General features: G+C 42.8%; 3 protein-coding genes across 4 annotated transcripts; 2 read left to right on the plus strand and 1 right to left on the minus strand.

The window, feature by feature from the left end:
* Positions 1-2,598: 2,598 nt before the first annotated feature.
* On the minus strand, positions 2,599-9,224 carry cks1b (CDC28 protein kinase regulatory subunit 1B). Its single transcript, XM_062409189.1, has 5 exons — positions 9,117-9,224; positions 6,089-6,334; positions 5,778-5,844; positions 5,497-5,624; positions 2,599-4,252 (listed from the first exon to the last, which is right to left on the minus strand). Exons 3-5 carry the CDS (start codon positions 5,834-5,836, stop codon positions 4,203-4,205), a joined length of 237 nt encoding a protein of 78 aa, XP_062265173.1. The 5' UTR covers positions 5,837-5,844; positions 6,089-6,334; positions 9,117-9,224; the 3' UTR covers positions 2,599-4,202.
* pbxip1a (pre-B-cell leukemia homeobox interacting protein 1a) lies at positions 8,983-17,403 on the plus strand. Of its 2 annotated transcripts, XM_062409187.1 has the most exons (10): positions 8,983-9,262; positions 10,092-10,176; positions 10,278-10,345; positions 10,983-11,685; positions 12,411-12,635; positions 13,006-13,029; positions 13,440-13,483; positions 13,665-13,760; positions 13,928-14,108; positions 14,268-17,403. In XM_062409187.1, exons 1-10 carry the CDS (start codon positions 9,089-9,091, stop codon positions 15,311-15,313), a joined length of 2,646 nt encoding a protein of 881 aa, XP_062265171.1. In that variant the 5' UTR covers positions 8,983-9,088; the 3' UTR covers positions 15,314-17,403. The 2 variants fall into 2 exon arrangements, with proteins under 2 accessions (XP_062265171.1, XP_062265170.1); XM_062409186.1 differs by lacking the exon at positions 13,006-13,029 and having other exon boundaries at positions 9,191-9,262.
* Positions 17,404-18,882: 1,479 nt separating this feature from the next.
* Positions 18,883-20,486, plus strand: s100a11 (S100 calcium binding protein A11). The gene is made up of 3 exons (XM_062410138.1): positions 18,883-19,012; positions 19,096-19,244; positions 20,194-20,486. Exons 2-3 carry the CDS (start codon positions 19,116-19,118, stop codon positions 20,326-20,328), a joined length of 264 nt encoding a protein of 87 aa, XP_062266122.1. The 5' UTR covers positions 18,883-19,012; positions 19,096-19,115; the 3' UTR covers positions 20,329-20,486.
* The last annotated feature ends 7 nt before the right edge of the window (positions 20,487-20,493 follow it).

The following is a 20,493-nucleotide window of genomic DNA, read 5'->3' on the forward strand; positions in this document are numbered from 1 at the left end:
CAGATTCAGGTTTGTTTACCTTGAGGATTCCTATAGGAACCAAAATTCCAGCACAATTCATAAGATTCTTCTGGCAGATGCTCAATCAATTTCTTTTCTTATTCCACCTTAAGGCGTCTTTCTCTGCCCGAGGCACAGATCTCTGGATCTCTGCAGGAAACTCAGATTGCTGACCATCACAGACTTGTGATTATACCTGGGCAACGTTTTCCAGAAATTGTCAAGAAACCTCCCAGTGACTTGCAGATTATTTTCTTTCCTCCATTACCAATGACTTTCCAAAGTTGTGTGGATAATATCTACGATGCCGACTGTAGCAACGAGCTGTTTGCAGCGCTTCGGTCTGAATGCATGTGGGACACAGACTAACAGATAAAGATCAGAGCAGCAAAGCATCACAGAAATGTGACAAATAGAAGCTGCTGATTCTGTTGTAATAACAGTCAGCGAGCAGCCTCTGTGTTTACATTGTGATCAATGCAGCATATATGAAAAAACTGAAAAAAAGAGCCAGTTGAATTAATGTAGTATCCCTGTTTATGATAGTTGTGCTGCACTGCCCTCCACAGTCCGATGTGTGAAACTGCATCACAGCAGAGCCGTCGTTGAGGCTCCGTTTGTCACATCCTGCTCTTTGGAGAATTTCATTATTGAGTTGAATCTGTGATGGATTCATTTAGTCTCAATTTGATTATTATGCACTGACGAGGAGAATTAAGTCTAATGAAACTCAGCAGGATGATAAATAAGAAATATCCTTTGATTTTAATTTAATATGAACAGAAAAGACGACAACAATCCCTTCCAGGGTTTGGCTGGTTAAATGAAAACAACTGATGGCTCAACATTTGTGTAACAAGGTCATTTTCAATATACAAGGATTTCGTCATGACTGCTGTCATATTTCTGTTAGTTCAGGATTTAAAATTCTTACAAGGGAATAGACTGCTTTTTATCAGAGGCTCTTAGAGACGAAAAGTTAATTTAGGAAGAGCTGAATCCTCTTAAAATGAACAACAAATCCTCTGAATGATCCGCTCTGTTCATTAAAACCTCTGTTCAGCAATAATCCACAGCATGTATAAATGCTAAATGGGCAGCAGATGCTGCGTCTGCCTCTCCCATTATGACATCCCAGTGTAACGACTCCCATTCAGTAAAATATTTTGTCCATTGCGCTCACAAAGACGTTTACCCGTAAACGAGACCCAGATTACACATGGAGGAATAGGAATTGAATTACAGGCGACTAATAAGTAAAACAAGAGTCCGGTCACAGTGCCAGACAACAGATGCCGTATCGCTGGGCCACTGGAAAACCACCAACTGTACACACCATAATATCACATATTCACAGTGTGCCATCTGGCCCACACGCCTGCACATTTTGTCAGATCACAGCTTTGCAGCAGCAGGGCTCATCCCATTATACTACAATAGGTAGAGTGAGGAAACGTGTCCCAACACCCAGTTATCATACACATGGAAACTTTACAGCAGTTAGAGCCGCCACTTATTCCTCTAACACGCGTTGAGACAAACAGAAGCTTTGAATTTACTGGAAGTCGTCTACAGAAAACCATGTCAGTGTACATATATAACAGGGCTCATGCAGGTTTCAATAACCTTTTAATATAATTATAATAAATGGAATCCTAGATTAATGTCAAATTCAACTGATATGAATGAATATCAGAGCCCCAGAATTACACTTCCCCATAATTGAATATGCAGTGAGGGAGTAAAGAATAAGCCTGAAATGCCACGTTATCCCTCAAACTGCAGGCAGAGGCAGGGGAGTAGGTATCGAGTCCTTCCCACAGCTAGGCTCAGTGTAATCAGGTCAATTAAGATCCAGTGTTTGTAGACTCATTTCCATGTGCGTCTTTGTTTTCAGTTTTACAGCGTTGCAATAACTGGATCGTTGAGAACGAATGCAACCAAAACAGCTCTCGTGGAAAACTCATTTTAAAACATGATTAAAGTAGACTCAACATAATATAAAAACCTATGATGAGGTTTAAATAGATTTTTTGAGCGGTATAAGCATAAAGATGTTAAAATAAGCCTGATGGATTTCCCTGTGCTTTTGTGGGTTAAGATTAAGATGCAGTTATTTGTCCCAAACACATGCAGAGACATGCACACTCATGCAGATAGGGAAATTTAACCTCTGCTTTTGACCCATCTGGTGCAGGACACACAGAGCAGTGAGCGACCATGTACGGCGCTCGGGGAGCAGATGTTGGGGGAGTAAGGTGCCTTGCTCAGGGGCACTAGATAAGGTAGGGAGACTCTTTGGACAGATCAATCCAGATTCGTCTTTTGTTGTCTCTCCGTGGAGTCGAACCAGAGACCTTTTCTTCCCATAGTCTAAGTTTCTGCCACTAGTCCACCACCTCTCCTAAGATGTGCATATTTGCCTTGTGCACATCACATTTGCATGAAATGAAAGCCATACAACAATGTGACACGTTTCAACTGGCGGAGGAGGTGCACGTCATTGTCTTTTTGGTTTTGAAACGTCTGGTGTGAAACCGTTACGTGCAGTTAACAGGTGGTTTGTCGTCGACTGTTGGAAAGGACATTAAAATCACCTGATGCTGCCCAAATGTGAGCTTCCTTTATTTTACATATGACAGACAGGAAACAGATGAGAAATAAGAGCGTAGTCAGACGAAGTTCGTGCTGTTTTCTGGTTGATTTTTTTTTTTTTTTTTTTACCAAAACAAGACATGATTGGATAAAAGCTAAGTGAGTAAAGTGAAGATATGTATAGATATTCCAGCGCCGACTATTCAAAGAATATGTAGCAAAAACAGACAAGTACATTTTTTTTCCTTTCTCATTTCAATGCAGCTGCAACATGTTACAATGCAAAGTGAGGCATGATCATCTCTACACTTCATCTGTAGTAATCCAGTAGTCTGGTGTTAACAGACCGGGTCATTCTGCTTCATACACATTAAATCCAAAGTTATCAGATTTCAGTTGTTTCAGAGAATACATCATGACTTTCCTCATATATAGATTTTATGACCCTGAAAGAGAAAAGCAGCTCTTTTGACTGCACGTGTCTCAGACTCAACAAAATGTACAACGTCAGTGAAGAACTTTAAGGCAAAAATCCTCACGGCAGCAGAGCAGCTCAGTGAGTGGAAGTAAGGCATCGACAGATCAGTACTTACAGGCGGGTGAAAGTATTCAAAAGGAGGAATGTCACAGACAAAGTGCCTCAAACGATATCATACAACACCAGACAAATAAATGCGGCAGCCTTTCCAACATCAGTGATCTCCACTTATTCTATAAGAGCATTGTATGGTTGTTTGCCATGAGAGCCGCCAACTGCCGGTATCTTTTCTTTTTAAGTATTTCTTACGAGTCGACCAGCGTATCCACCCAGTAGCAGTGAACTCCAAATACTGTCGAGACACACGTCTGTACTTAGGAGATTTTAAAGGTTTACATTTATTTCAGAGTTGTCAAAACATTCATAAATACCGAGCAGCTCACTAGTGCCATCACCCATCAACAAAAGTGTGTTTTTCATAGGCCTCAATCTGTTGAACGCTCTTCCGGAAAAAGTGATCAGAACTAGTTTCTAGGTGACAACTATATATTCAGCCTTTCATGTGTATTACAAATTGTTAAATGCTGATTGACAGCGTCATTTAAACGGAGCAGCAATATGTAAAACCCCAGTTTGACATTTCAAAGATGAGTGAAACTGAATTTAGGATCCAACTTTCCTACCTGGCTTGTGCTGTGACCGGAGCTTTACCCAGAATGTACTCTGTTAGAATAACTTACATGCTTGATTCCCCACATCTTTTAACAATTGTTCTAAAAAGCTCAAATGTCCAGGCAGGTTTGGCAAGTTGGACAGACAGATTCAGTCAAAGGGACAGTGTTGGCTGATCTGAATGGTTCAGGCAAACAGTGTGTTGCTGTTAACACGTGCAAAAGTCTTTTCCCCCACGAGAATGGTGATGATTTTGTTCCTTCAAGGCAAACTCCGTTCCACAACCATTGTTCATAAGTGTGAAAGTCCTTATCCAGGTCCACCGTGATCAGGCCCCCATTACAAGTCACCTACCACAAGAGACCTTGGTAGTCTGACAGCATGATCCCTATTTTGATGCGTTGATGAGTAGCACTTAAGTGGGGCTGATCTTCTTTGAACCCAGAGCATCGCTCACTTATGCCTTTTGGTTGGGCAGAGGGCGCCGGAACAGCAAGATGTGCGGCTCTGGAGGCGGAAGAAAAGAGAGAGGCAATATGTCAGCAGAGATAATCATACTTGAACATCTGTGATGCTTTCTCAGTGGGGAAACTCGACTCTTGGAACATCCAGTACACCGTTTTAGGTTTTAATGGAAGGTGTGACTTTACATCTGTTGTCCATATGCTTGTGGGCACCAAACCTATTCAAATGTTAACTAATAACTGACACACCTCTTCAACAAGGTGTAAAAGTGCACGTTTGAATGCAAGACACCCGACAAGTCATTAAAGGATTTATTTTTTTATAAAACAAAAAAGCCAATCATTTGCTCAGCTGATCAAACCAGACAAAATAGTCCTCCAGCCAAAATGACAAGTATAAATAGCCAAGTTGGGTTCTTGGAACTGTGGCATTCATTTTCCCCTTTTTTCCTGAGTAGCCTAAAGATAAGTTGAATAAAAAACACATTATTAAAAATTAATGAATAGCTTTAGTCTTCTATACTGTGTCATGTGCCTAGTTTCAATTTATAATTAGTCAACTATATCTCTAAGAACATACAAAAACATTGTATAGATATGTGACAGTAGAAGAAACTTTAACCCTGTGTCATCCTTTACTTTGGTAAAGATTCAAATCCATTTTCACATATTATTGGAGCCAATAACCTAGTAACAGCTCATTTATTACAGTATTATACTTTAAGGAAAATATAATAAAACCCTTTCAATCCTACAGCTTCAGATTACAGTTTGGCCCCTTCAGGTCTCTGTTATGTTAATGTTGTAACTTGTACAAACTTTAGTGCAAAACAAATCCCAATGATATTTACTAACAAAAACTTGATGTCTGCTTCTAGCTCCAGAATTATAATAACATCTTTATAGCACCTTTTTAAAACACAGTAACCAGGTGCTCTATACGTGTAAAATGTGATGCAGACAATGGGAGGCCGAAAATGTGAAATTAAGACAGTCCATGTCCCTAAATACAATCAAATCACTAATAGAAGTTAAAAATACACTAATATCAGGGTTAGGAAAAAGCGAACCTGTAAAAATATGTCTTTAAGGCATTTAGAAATACATTTTCTCCAGGAGATTGTTCCAAAGCATGGGGGCCCTGACAGGAAATGCGGCCGGTCAAAAGTTGACCAACAAAATCAGGTTCATATCTACATGGGATATTTAGGAACGCTTTTTATTCCTGGTACATCTTCAGCTAGGTTGTTATGATGCGCTCGGTGTCCCAGCATCGAGAGGACATACCTGGCTGGTGAATCATGTAGTGCACCCATCCTTGGCTCTGCTGGACACCAAGGTTCCTCCACTCGGTCTCAGACATCAAGTGGGTTTTGGGAACACGCTTTGCGATGTCTTTGGGCAGCATTACATGTCTGTGGATGGATCACACAGATGTTTAACATGAATGTAAAAGCAGTGGATCATTAACCATGACAGTTTCAGTACAATGTTACCTCGGATGTACTTATATTTGTTGTGGAATAACAGTGAAGCACAGACACAGATAAAGTACATGTGGTACTCACCTGTACTCATATTTCTCATCGTCGTACTTGTCCGAGTAGTAGATCTGTTTGTAAGACATGATGGAATCTGGTGGAGAAGTTGTATTCAGTGTTAGTCAACAATCACAGTCACACGAGTAAAACACATTAGCTACACACTTTAGCGTGGAGCGTGACAGCGAGCTCCAGGTCGTCATGCTAGGCGAGTCGTGCTAAGCTAACGTCGCTAAAGTTAGCCCGAGAAGAACGAGAGTTTTTATCTCGTGACAACTTCGGCGGGTGTAAACAGTTGAATCGGACGTTTTCCGCGGACACGTGTGTGGAGAAGTTACCTGGTGAGTTGACAGCTTCTCCCGACGCGGTTACAGCGAAGTTATTCCAGCTTTTTGACGCGCTGCAGATGCGGGACGTTTCCGCCTCCTTTGTTTCCCTCTCGAATGTCGGCGAGCCCGCTTCTCACCGTTCAAATACACTCTGCCTCACCCCATTGGCCAATGGAAGTGAGACGCTCTCCTGCTATTGGTCAGTTTGGTCCGTCGCAGGAAATTTACCTCATCGCCACACCGCCATGCGATTGGCTGGAGGAAACATGCACAGGTTTTTTGGTATGGAGCCACGAGGCCAAATTCGAATAGGACACATTTTAATGTTATTGCACCAGTTACACAGATAGATGGATAAACAGACACAGAGAGAGAGAGACAGACAAACAGAGAGAGAAAGAGACAGCCAGGCCTACATATAGATAAACAGACAGACAAAGAGAGAGAGAGAGAGAGAGAGAGAGAGAGAGAGAGAGGTAGAGAGAGAGAGAGAGAGAGAGAGAGAGAGAGAGAGAGCTAGAGAGAGAGAGAGAGAGAGAGAGAAAGAGAAAAAGGGACAGACAAACAGAGAGAGAAACAGACAGAGAGGTGGATAGGTACACAGACACACAGGCAGAGAGAGAAAGAGACAGACAGATAGATAAGCAGACAAACAGAGAGAGAGAGACAGAAACAGACTGAGAGATGGATAGATAAACAGACAGACAGGGAGAGAGAGAGAGAGAGAGAGATACTTTAGATAGATTGACATGAAAAACCAGCACAAGTGTGCACTAGATTTGCATTTAAAGACAATGTAAGGAGGTATGTAGGAACATGACATTCAAAATACAATATGTATATTACATGTGCAAATTCACAGTTATTGCAGCTATTGTGAGCTGAGAGTTTCGTTGTGGGGAGGAACATTATATCAGGGTTTTGAGAGTTCACCTTTCAACAGAGGTGAAGAGTTGTAGAGTGTAATTGTTATTGAAAGTTTTAAACAAAAGTTAGTGTCATGTTGATTCATTTTGACCTCAGGCATTTTCCTTGTTGCAACACCTAGTCTGCAACACTATAAGGTCTTACCTTATTTTTGAATTTCAGTATATTAACCTGATAAAACTAGACTATATTTATTTATTTATTCATTTTTCAACTTGGCTATTTATTGATTTTAGTTGAATAGTGTTGTCACTTATATTTAAAAGAAAATAACAGACTGAAAGATTATTGTTAAGCGCATCATTTTAATGGCAGTGATTTGTGTGGGTTGTCATTTCATACATGTGGAGACATGAGTGTATTCACCCCTCAAGCGCCTGTAAAAAAAGTTGTTGGGCACCTCTAGACCTCCATCATGACAGTTTTAGTTATTGAACATGGGGCTCTTGGGGCCCCAGCGAAGTTGCCTGCTCTACCTCTGATGCTGTCAACTAATCCAGTCATGTGCGGACATGTAGGTTTCAAATTCCAAGGTTTATTTGTCATAAGCAGTTAACACATGGTAGACAGTACAATGTGAGGCTGTTGGACTAGAAGAAACCACTCAGCTTAGCAATGCAATAGTTAAATTAAAATCAAGGCAAGGTAAAAAGAGCTTACTATAACCAAAAAAGTCAAATACAATACAATTCAAAACTCAAGGTGCCGTGTGACAATCGCTGCAAAAGAAGCAACAACTTGAACTGTATTAAGTGGGTGTGGATAGTAAATGCACATGTGCATGTACAGTTATTATGTCTCAGCTGTTTGTCCAAAGAAAGTGCAAACAGGCAGGAAACAGTTGGTTGTTCATCTTGTGAGTTTAGGAACACGGTGGCCTGAAGGTAAAGAAACGCGTACATGTGACTATCAAAGAACAGACTAATAATAGAGAAGGAGTCAGATGATGAAATGGACGTCCTCATAGGAGCAACAGGAGCGGAGGGGATGTCCATGTGGTAAAGTCCCTCAGTGTAAATATAACTCTGCAGACGTGTCAGTGTGTGGCTGGTGCAGGCTGCCTCTCCCTGCAGTATATATATATAACATGTGTGTCTGTGTGTGTCTGTGTTCATGGGTCACACATGAAGCTGCATTATCAACACACGCAGGCCTCCGTCACCTGCAGCTGTCAATCAACCAGAGCCTTGGTCTCTTTACCCTGACGCGACACTTCTCCCCCGATTGGTCCAGCCTCGCTGCGGGGGCGGGCGCCGCGGGGGCTTCGCCGGGCTCCCATTGGACGAGACGGCGCATTGGTCGACGTGACGCAGCGTGGAATTCCCAAAGTTCCCAAGTTCAGCGGAAGAGAGAAGCGGAGAAATAACCCAAACAAGAGAGAGGCGACGCGGAGGAAAACAGAGGCGAAGCAGCTCCGGTAAATAGAACCGTGTGTGTGTGTTGTTCATGTGACGCGAGGGGGAGCGGGTGTTTGTTTCGGGGTCGAGGTGGCGGCGGGGGCCCGAGTGGCAACGCGGAAGAGTGGGAGTGGGAGATCGAGCCCCGTCCACCATCCTTTGTTTACCATCACGTCTCAGCTTTGAACAACCACAGACCATCATATCTGACCCTTCTCGCTGCAGCCGGACACACGAGCGTCAGGTGAGTGAGCCTCGTCCCCGCATCACGGGGCTTCTCGCCATGTTTTGGTGGTTTGAGCGAACAACGGGACTCTGGATCAATGGAGGATCCCTTTTGTGGGCTGGAAGTGAATGTGATCAGCTGGTGTCTGGTTCAATCCGACTGGAGCTGCTGTGTAACTGCGCAGCTCGATCGTGTGGGCGCCACCATATTGTTGCATAACACAGGCAATCTGCTCCTAATTCCGTGGGTGAGACGATTCAGCTGCCAAATTGTCCCTCGAATGCATAATCCCTTCCTCCTAGACTGTCTTCTATGTAACAACCAGCAACATACTGCAGGTGAGAAGACATAATGTGACTGTCGCGTGTAAGACAATGCATATGCTGCTTGTTGTGTCTATGATAACCCAGCTATTGTCAGATTAATGCATGCAGGAGATAGTTGTGTTCCCAACAATGCATGTGTCGTATGCATCAGGCGTGTTCACCATGTCTCTGTCTGCAGAATATCACTGAGCCGAATCTGCAACCGTGCTGTGCCGAAGTGAGCCTGCAGGCGGCGATGTCTGACCACAGCAGCAGCACAGGCAGCAGCGCGTCCTCCACCAACAGCTGGACGCTCCTCTCCCCCGAGGTAAGACCCCAGATCCAGGGCACACATCAGGGGGGGAAGTGTCTGGAGATCCTTGGGTCTGGATGTAACTGTGGAGCGTTGGTTGTAGGACCCTCTCTCGTGGAACATGTCTGAACCTGCAGCCTTGAGACGCCCACGCTGATGACATCACACAGCCCAAGTTGTGGCCAATTGATTAGACCCTGTCTAGGTCCAATGTACAATCATGATATGTGTGTGTATTCATTAATCTGAAAGCCACTGACTTCTTTTTTTTTTTTGTTAATTTATGGTGTGTGTGTTTAATCAAATGATTCAGGACAAATTTATGATATTAACCAAAGATCATCCTGAGAATATAAATTAAATGACATGAATTTAACGTCTACCCTCATGGTGGTTATAATGCTCAGTTTTTGTTGTAATATGTGGTGCGGTCGATTTTTGTTCCATTTTTGAGAGTAAAGGAATCAACGAGAAACATTTTAATCCGTTAATATGAGTGAATATTACTTCACAATGTAGAAATATATAGGAGCATGTATAACGTTTCATTGGACAATAAGTCAAACAAACTGTAGTTTGTAGCAGAAGTTGACAATAATCTGATTACCTATCATTAATCAAGACAACAACATGACACGTCACAAGGTACAAAATAAAACTGTGATCTACTAGAATTATCACTACATCCCTCAGTCCGGGCATTTATGTGCGTAGACGAGCTCGCGACCTTTTAACGGTTGTGCTGGTAAATGTCAAGGTCAGCATTGCCAATACGTGTGTACTATAGGTGTTAATGTTAATGCTTGTACGAAGCCTGACCTTTTTGGGTCGTCTTTCTCCACAGGATGCTGCTGTTGAGAATGTCGGGCCAGTGGACGACGGCACCGAGAGCCTGGGCGACGTCGCCAGTCTGTCCGAGGAGCTGGCAGGTAACTGACAGCGAACAGAGCTGGAGCCAGATCTGCGGTTCATGGGTTGTGACATCATGCATTTCATATTATAGCCTGACACTGTGTTGATCTTGGTTCAGGAGCCGCTGTGGAGTTCCGACCAATTGACATTCTGGTCGAGACTGTCCTGTCAGAGGAAGGCCATCAGGTTAGTACACAATAAACAACATAATAATCTTATACAGTACAGATGTTAATTCGTTTTTTTATTATCATGCCAATACCCAAACATGTATCAAGAACATATCCTAGCACAGAGCACATTTGCATATACAATTGTGAGTTTTATTTCCCCTCGTGTAAATTCTTGTTTGATTGGGAAATCTGACCTCATTTACATACTTACTCCCCAGCATATTGTAACTGCAGTGGAGTTTTAAAAGACGAGCACAGGCCAGATCTTTAATATAATTACATTGGAACTCAGTGGAGCGTTTATCTCCACCAAAGCCCAGTAGTCCTCTTAAGTTCAATCAAGCCACACTAATTTAAACGTATTTATAGAAACCAGTCTAATGGAATGTTTTCAGCCATGCTCGGTGCTCAATTGAGTGTGATGCTCGATCAAATGCTGGTTTTTAACTTGGTTAACTCTCCCAGGCGTATATGCAACTGCCTAGGTTCAATATACATTCAACACTTGAGAACTTTTCTCTTGAAATTGTCACTTGGAGCAACATAGGAAACCATTAAATGAGAGACAGGTACACAAAAAACTAAATCATATGACTTTATTGCAGAATAGACACCTTGGTGGCAACAAATGTCTCTCTCTCTACTTGTAGGTTTGTCAGGAGACGTCTCCAGAGTCCAGTGAAGGTCCCATCCCTTCTAGTCCGGTCCAGATGAGTCCTCTTCCACACGACCCCCTGGACCCCCTCCCAGACCTCGACATGGAGAGCCAGGCTCCAGTTATTCATGAGATTGACACCAGCTCGCCCTGCAGTGACAATGAACTCCTCGGAGCCACACCCTTTGTCACCAGCATGGATATGGAGGCTCAACTTGATATTATTGCTGCTGAACTACCCCCATCTGAGTTTGAGGAGTCCTGCTCTGCTGCCGTGACGGATCTCCCCGTCTCTGCAAACCCAGCGTTTGACACGCCTGCTGATGTAGAGCAGGATCTTGTGAGCCCCGCTGAGGAGAGTCCGGACTTCGAAGTTGAACCTGAGGTTAAAGTTGCCACAGAGACCATCACAGCCATCAATCCTCCCTCTCATGTCCATGCTGATGTTAGCTTTGCTCCAGTAAGCACGGAGCTGCCAAGCCCTGCCCCAGAGAGCCTGGTGCCAGAGGACACCATCGATGAAAGTCCTGCACCAGAGACTGTTGGTTCTGTAGAGGCAGAGGAGCCCGTCGATGAAAGTCCTGCACCAGAGACTGTTGGTTCAGTGGAGGAAGAGGAGGAGGCCGCTGTAGAGGAAGAGGCAACAGAGACGTGGGAGACAGGGGAGCAGGAGGGAGGAGAAGAAGAGGAAGAAGATGGTACAGAATGGATGTTGCATGAAAGATATGTCAAGGCTAGAATAACCTGAGGGCTTTGTGTACAGTTTGTCCATGCTGGAATATCTGTGTTTGCTGTGGGATACTTTTAAACACTAGCTAATGTAAAAAACATGCACAATATGAAACCAGATTGTGACTCCGGGATTCAAGTCCAAGTAACAAAGCCGGGCTCATCTTAAGGTCGATGACACGTCAGTTCATTGTGTAGTTTACGAAGTGATATAAACAATTTATATGATGTTTGGTTCCATCTCTGTAAACCAGCTGCCACACAGAGAACATGGGGCCTTCATTTGAGAGATGAAATGAGTCTTCATGAAGATTTGATTAGCGTGTTTCTTCTCTGTGTCACACCAACAGCTGGAGAGAGATTTATCTGTATTACAGAGAGGCATACACCCAGCTCAGAAAATAAGAAACTCCCATGCATGAAATTACTGTTGTTGTAATTTAGGGGCTAAATGTCATCCGCATCCACGAGCAGCACTAGCTTTTTTTCTTTTTTACACAGCGCTTACACACTGTTGAATTTTACAGCACTTGTGTTCACGTATGTCTGAGTGTTTTGTGTGAGACAGTCTGTCTGTAGATAATTATGATTTTGGAAATAAATCTAGTTTTTCTTCTGCTGCTGCTAAATACGTGGAGATGATTTGCTGAAGTCACTCATTGCTTCCTCTTTGTCATGTTCCTACTTTCCTCAGAGCCGTCCACTAGTTTTGGCGACACAAGCAGCTTCGATGATGGCGTGAGGAGGAGGAACATCCCGACGTTTGAGGGGCCGAGGTCAAGAACGTCAGACGAGGACGACGAGGACGAGGAAGTGGAGTTCAAGCTGCCTGTGAAGGAGGAGAAGCCATGGTTGTCCATGAACAAGTGCATTGTGGGAGCCCTGATCCTGCTCTTTTTAGGTTCCCTCTTCCTCTCAGGTGAGTTCCTCTTACATACAACAAAGCTTGCCATTGTGTTTCTGCTTTTATGGTCAGATAAAGGGAAAGTTGCTACCGCATCAACAATAAAAACACATGATTGTGATATTTATTACCCAGTCTCTTTTATTGCACAAATCTCTTACTACCTAACCCTTTATAATGCTTCTTGACAGTTTTGACTTTCTGTGTATCACCTGCTTGTACCTGCTGCAAGAGATTTGACAGTGTTAGGATTTATTGTAATACATTTTTTATCAGATTAACTTTTTTGACAATGCCAGTCTTTAAAAAATACATGAGCATGTGTTCAGCAGCGGTACGGTGTCTGTTCTCAGACCTTGTTGACTAAAATGAACCTTGTCAACAGGTTTGCCCTCTGACCTGGATTATGGTACGTCCAGTACTAGATTAGTCAGCAGTGTAAGCTTCTGCACCAGCTGGCTGATACTCAGTAGCTTCTCCGAGCACTTATCCTGCCTAACACTTCATGCAGTGGTTAATAACGCGTGTTGCTAACTGTACCACAACACACCCTGTCACTTTGGAAGTGCTCAGTGGATGATAAGAGTGATTAAATTGAGGTGCAGGCCATTAGCTTGGTAAAGTAAACTATCACACCATTCAAAAGTAATTTCAAATAATCGGTCTAAATAAATAGTTTCTGTTTAGCTTTGGCCTGGCCTCAGAAAATGCATGTCACAACAAAAGAAGCTCATGTTGCTGTACGACTGCCTGGAAGCTGTGTCAGTAAGTCAGTCTGTTGTCAGACTTGTGTGAAAGATGTGTTTTCTTATCTGACAGGTGACTTTGACGCCTCTGACCTGAGCGATGGAGAACAAAGCCAGGTCTGTTCCACTGTCTCTCTTTCCATTTACTCAACCTCAGTGTTATGTGCTGTCCGTGTGTGTCCACACAGTGAGGCCTTCAAGGAAAACCCACAACTTTCAGACAAATGATCAGATAAAAAAAGACGGGATTATTTGTGAAATATTTGTATTATTCATTTGCCAATAATTTTCCATCCAGGACTGGCTTAGCGGTGATCCACAGGATATGAAAGAGTTATTGGATAAACTGACACAGGAAAACCAACACATTGCTCTGCTAGAGGCTCAACTGCAGGTCAGTGTTCAGTCATATTCATGCAAATGATGTTGTTCTATGTGGCCAAGATGTCTCAATGCGTGGCCATATATATACACGTATATGTGGCATGTTTACATTTAATACTTGTCCAAATTGTGTCCAACCTGGATGTGATTAAGCGTCTATTTTGGTTTCTCTTTCAGTCTCAGAAAGACGAAATGGACTCGGCACTTAAATCAGTGTCAGAAAGCGGAGATGAGCAAGGTAAAGCAAATCTGGAACAAGAAAATGCAAATTTGAAGGAGGAGCTGTCGTCTCTGCCAGAACTGAAGAAAGAGCTGGAGAGTCTGAGGTCCAGAGTGACAGAACTCAACCAGCTCACAGGTATGATGTGAAGTAAATCAAGTGATTTAATCGTCTTTTTTCCGCTGCATTTATAAGATATTTGATATTTATTGAAATGAAAATGCAAAAAGGAGGAAAAAACTGTTCTCAGTGATATTTTTGTTCAATTTAAATTTAATAACTTGTACTTACTTTCAGTTGATCAAAAAATGCCTCCAGCGACTCCTGGTCCATCTCCTCAGCCCGGTGTCAAAGATGGTCAGAGTGACCGGAAAGCAGCTGAGCCCGAGAGGAGAAAGGAAAAGAACGAGGGAGGCAAGCTGAAGCAGGAACTCCAGAGACAGAAGGTGCTTTTGGAGGAGAGCAGGAAGAGACTGGAGGGGATGAAAAAACATGGCGGCAGCAGGAAGCGCGTCACCGACAGTTTGGAGGAGATCCAGAAGAAGCTCTCTGAACAAGTCGAGAGGTGGGGGAAGAAGAAGCCACAGGATTCCAAATGGAAAGGGAAAAAAGGTAAAAACATCGAGCGGGACCACTGGAAGAAGGAAGAAAAGAAGGAGTGGAGAGGAGAGAAAGAGTGGAAGCACGGCAAAGAGGGCGGATGGAAGGAGAAAGACGAGAAGAGGAAGGAGGAGTGGAAGCCTCAGAAGCAAAACTCGCACAAAGAGGCCTGGAGGAAGCACCAGGACGAGTGGGAGAAGAAGAAGGAAGAGCGCAGAGTGGACAGAGAAGACAGGAGGAAGGAGAAGCCGTGGCACACCCAGCCGAGTAAAAAATCCCACAACCATAACCACCATAATCCTCAGCATCAGCATCAACAGCCCCCCCAGACTCACCAGTACAACCAAAACGAATTCTGGAGAGACCAGGAGCAGAAGCTCAGACGAAACTTCAAACCCCAGCTGGGCTGCACCTCTGTGGACAACTGCGCCAGCAAGGAGGGGCTCTACGCCGTGGAGCTGCCCGAGTTCGAGGAACTGCTGGAGGGCTACTTGAGCAAGCTCGAAGAGTCTGTGCCCGAGAACAAGGACAAGATTCGGAAGCTGACCGCGGAGTTCTTCGAGGACGGCGTGTTTGTCCACGACAGGGTTCGTTTCAGCGACTTCGCTGAGGACGTAGCGGACGTTCTGGAGGACATGGTGGACGTCCTGGAAGGCGGCGGCCAGAAGGACAATGACTCCTTGGAGGAGGAGATGGAGGAGTTTGAACGAGAAGCCCTCTGGAAGTTTGCCGCCACAGCTTGAATTGAGTGTCGTTTGGGAAAAGAACACTAGGATGCAGCACAAGTGGTGGTTTGGTAGGACTTCTCTCGCCTGCCCTCTCCTCTTCAGAGCTGTAATTGTAGTAGCTTCTGGCGTAGAGTGGGTGTGCCTCTCATAAATGTGACCCTCCGAGTCTTTAATTATACGGTAGACTCAAACGTGTCATTCTGGACTTAGGTGTTGTCAGCTACCTCCGTCAGGTCTTGCTTTCCTAAGTCTTTCAGTCACGTGTTGTGTGGGTTTTCCTCTGCTATATAGTGTTTTCTCAGTAACTAGTGCATGTTGCAGCTCATAATGTAAATTCAAACTGAAAATATTCACATCAGACTAAAACCTAGGGTTGAAAGGAGATGGTATTTGCAATTAATTCTGTTCAGCACCAGTGGAAAAGGGTTGAATCTATTCATGCAGTTCATATCATATTAGATGAGTTGTCAAGAACAGAAGGTCGTGTTAAATTGACCCTGAAATGTGACGTTCTCTCCCTTATCAAGTGATCTCTGCTCCAAACGGGTTCAAACATAGGCTCGGAGGTTTTGTGTTGATACTTTCTGTGTGTAGTCAAGTTGGGCGTAACTGTTTGATCCCAGAGGATAAGATCCCGGTTCTCTCAGTGATAGGAATAAGATCAAGTCAGACCTGTTTTGTGAGAGTAGCAGACAGCACACAGACACACAGACACACAGACACACAGACACACAGACACACAGACACACAGACACACACACACACACACACACACACACACACACACACACACACACACACATACACACACACACACACACATACAAAGAGCACTGTTTTAGAGCCCCAAGTGTTTGCCCTCTAGATTTTGTGGAGGTTTTTCCAACTTCCAACTGCCAGTTGACAGCAGATGTGTGGGAAAACCAGGAACCAGTTTGTGAAGCTGCTCGAGGAAAACAGCAATAGGACAAACCGATTTAGAAATGTACACCCACGGGTGAAGTGAAGTCTGCTTAACCGCTTGAGCACTTTTCCCAAACATTCATATTTACAGCTACGTTTTTTATTTCTCACGATTTACATTTCATATACTTGTTTTCATTTAGTCCACAGGTTTTCTTTAATACTCTCTTTGCAATGTAGCCATGAGGACGTCCATCCCAAGATCTGTTACAGTATTTTAATTTCCTTTTCCTATGTTTGTTGATGCAAATTGCCATTTAGTCAAAAGAAAATGAAGGAAGCTGCTACATTTTATTTTGAATGAGTTGAATAAACGTGGCAAAGGTAGAAGAATGGTACACAACATTGTCTATAAGGTATCGTAGCATTATGCTTTAACAGAAATATTTCTTTTTCTTTCGTAGTAATGTTTGATTTCCTGAAAGTTTCCCTCTTGAGTGGGATGTGAAGTGAAAAGCGACAGATTGTGATTGTTATGTCTAATTTCTCGGCTATTTTTTTAGATTAAAGGAAGCTTTGAAGAGTAAAATGTTTATTTATTCTGTCAACTACACTGCAACACTTTTCCTTATTCGACAGAATCGCCACACTCTGTTGCAGATCACAAACTTTTAATGTGAAAATGTTGACGTTTTCCTTTTAGTTTACAGAAGTTTAGTTTGCCAGCTACTGCGTATGTGCCTTTATCATCACAAATAAGGTTAGACTGAAAAGGGGCTTTGATTTATTTTTGCTTCTGCGAGGATGAGAAGAAAACGGGTTTACACTACTTGCAATTAAGGGCAGAGAATGAATGTCAAAGGCTTTATTTATGATGTGTTGAACAGATTTTTATTTTATCTGCTGTGAGGAGTGTTTTTTTTTTTTTTTTAGACCGAAAGGGATCAAGAGAAAGTTTAACCAGAACAGATGAATCCTTTAATGAAACACATTTATGAAAGCAATATTTAAGACGTATGTTTGTCTTTGTGGGACAACAGTAGGTCTGTGTGTTTACTGACAATGTGGTCCATGATGTGCACGTTATTGATCACTGGACAGATGTATTGTTCAATTTGGATCATTTCTAGTTTTTCCTCATCATGAGTCTTGTCCTCTTTTAGGAAGTCAGTGTTAAGTTCAATAAAAAAAAATCACCATCATGTTAACAGTGTCTGTTGTTTTATTGGATTCATCCATTATGTGTTGGGGGAGGTTCAAAAAGGATAATACAGAATAAATCGTCTGAGTCAGAGAGAGTTGTGGTTATGCAGCTGTGTTTTAGTTGTGAAAGATTTACAATGATACTCAACAATAGGTGACGTGTGACTCAGTGACAACTAGAAAGTGAAAGTGATGGTATGACAAGTATTTATTATCACAACTATGATCACAAACTAATTGAAGAGCATTGGAGGTTAGACTATAACCTGTACATAACCCCATCAGACAATGCTACGTTGTTTACATTGAACTCAATTCATAATTATGTCATTTTAAACCATAGGATACATTGATAGAATGATTGGTTAATATAAACCTGCAGTAGATTGTGTCTCTAATCTAATTGGTGGAATAAATGTGTGCACTATATGACATCATTTTCTGACTTTAGAGTTACGCCCTACTTCTGTCATTCCTAACATATGATCAGATTATTTTCGGATCTGTATAAGACTCAGGTCATGCCGTTCAGCCCTATGAGTTTTGAAAAATGCATTATACCATTTTCTGATCTTATTTATCACTTCATATTCAATATTTTGCGTAGAATCTTGGAAAATGTGTTTTCCAGACCATTTATTTATTTACATTTAACCAATCAGCTCCAAACGGTAATCATCTGGAGATCCCCTCTTGAGTAATATTCTCACCAAGTTTGGTGTAAATCCGCCCTTGTGTTGTCGAGTTATCTTGTACAGTCACACACATACACGGGGGCGAAAACGACACCTTGTTCACAGCTATGCTAGCACGCAAGGGGAAACATTTACAACCATATTAAATCCTCTGAACAGGAACTGACACATTCACAGACACCAGCTCACTTCCAGGCCGTGGCCACACAGGAACAGAGATGCAGGTGAAGGAGAATGTGAGCAATGATTGAGAACGAGTCAGTTTCTTTGAGCGTGTGTGGGGATTCTTGTCATTCTTCGACTTCTTCGTACAAGTCGTCATGGAGGCATCTCTGCATGTTTCTGTACTTTATTCTCTCCTCTAATTCTTCAAGAGCATACATGTTCTCTCAATGATCTCCAGGTACTTGGCTGAAGAGGAACTGCAAAATATCAAACAGACAATATAGAGAGGAGACATGAGAGAGGAGCTGAACGCTTACACTCACATTTCCTCCTGACCGATGTAGCCTATATGTCACAGTGCGTGTTCCTCCTGTCGTGTTTTGTATAAACTAATTCCTGCTGAGGCGTACACGATTCTGCCAGTTGATTGCAATGGCCTGACAAGGATGAAATCACCAAATCCTTTGCTCTGTAAACACACTCAAATGGGTTTTGTGCCACCATCAGTACAAATTTGTCCTTCGCAGGTCGTAGTGGCAGTTTTGTGATGTGTGCCCCCGAGGCCAGTGGAAATCAGGCAGATGAGGGCGGTCGGCTGGATGAGGGACAAGAGGGAAGGTCGAGTGTTTTTTCCGCTGATGTGAGCATCAGTACGAAGCATATATATTCAGAGAGGTGATCTCAGAGTGGAGTGGACGAGGCTCTTGGCATCTGCAGTAACACACCAGACCGTATCACAACACAACAGGTGAGATCTCAGCCTCTGGCTTACGACAATATTTGACTTGTTTCTTGTGTGATCTGATTGTTTCACTGCTAAATTTATCTCAGGCCTCCGCACACAATCCACCATGGAAGCTGCCATCTGCACCCTGGTCACCCAGTTCAAGTCGTTCGCTGGAAAGGAAGGATCCGCCAGCACCCTGAGCAAAGATGAATTCGAGAAACTGCTGGCCTCCCAGCTTCCGAACTACGCCAAGGTACAACCCAGATAGATCTCAGTCGATCTTCCTGCTGATTTCTTGTTGTCTTTGCTTCCTGGTCAAAGACAAACAAAAAGAAACAGGTTTATTAAGCAACAATAAGGTGACGTCGCTCTACTGTTATTCAGACATATTGCTTTTCCATGTAACTGTTCTGTTATCTTTCTTCAGAAATGCATTTACATTCCACAGGAGTGAAATGTTTCCTATTGCACATTGCAGCATTTCTCTTTTACGACTTTTCACCTAGGTTTTCACATTAGTTACACATTTCCTATATGTTTTGCACAAACTGAGTAGATGCTTTTAGTACTAGATCATATGTGTAACCATATGAGGGACACTGCCTCCATTTAATTATATTTTCTTTAGTAAACTAACATTTTTGTGAATAACTTTTTATGGAAAATAACTCATGTCAATGTCTAGTTTCATAATAGGAGCATCTCCTCCGTAAGATGATACGATTTGAGGAGGGTCTTACAAAGGTTCACTTTCTCTGGCTGACAGAATAAAGCTTCTCAGTTTGAAATACATGTTAATAATAGAATTACTTGAGAACTGCTTAAATGATTAATTTAACCAGTTATTTCCAAATTTGTGTAAAATGTAATTTGAACCTAGATGAAATTTTAGCTCTGTTTATCCCCACATTTGAAAAATATTGCAAGATATTCATCTTTTGCTATTATAACATAGTAGGTTTGATTTCTATCTCCCAATGCAGTCTGCCAATATATACAGAATAAGGTATTAAAACATACAATACAACAAAATATAATTATGAGGATATCATCATGAGGACATTTCTTGTTTTGTTTCTTGTTTTTGCTTCATCAGTTGTATTTGTTCCTTCACTCCACCATTAGGTGGCAGGACAGTCTTCCAGAGGAGCTGATGCTGCAGCTCACTGTGCATTAACTCAGGTCTCTTTGATCCCCCACAGAACTACAGCAGCCCTGCGGCAGTGGAGCAGCTCATGGGCTCGCTGGATGAGAACAACGACGGCGAGCTGACCTTCTCCGAGTTCTGGCAGCTGCTTGGGAAACTGGCGAGCCAACAGGGCGGCTTCGGCCAGTAGAGATCGGATTGTGCAACAACCAATCAACCCAACCGAAGCTGTCCAGCTGTAAACTCAAGAGGCATTTGAACTCATTTATCTTGTGTGTGACTCTTCAGTCAACCATTTGGCAACCATGAATTAAAGGCTTCATTGTCTTGAACCCGAGGCCACCGACACTCCGTC

The sequence above is a fragment of the Platichthys flesus genome, chromosome 17, assembly GCF_949316205.1.
Source record: "Platichthys flesus chromosome 17, fPlaFle2.1, whole genome shotgun sequence".
Lineage (NCBI taxonomy): Eukaryota > Metazoa > Chordata > Actinopteri > Pleuronectiformes > Pleuronectidae > Platichthys > Platichthys flesus.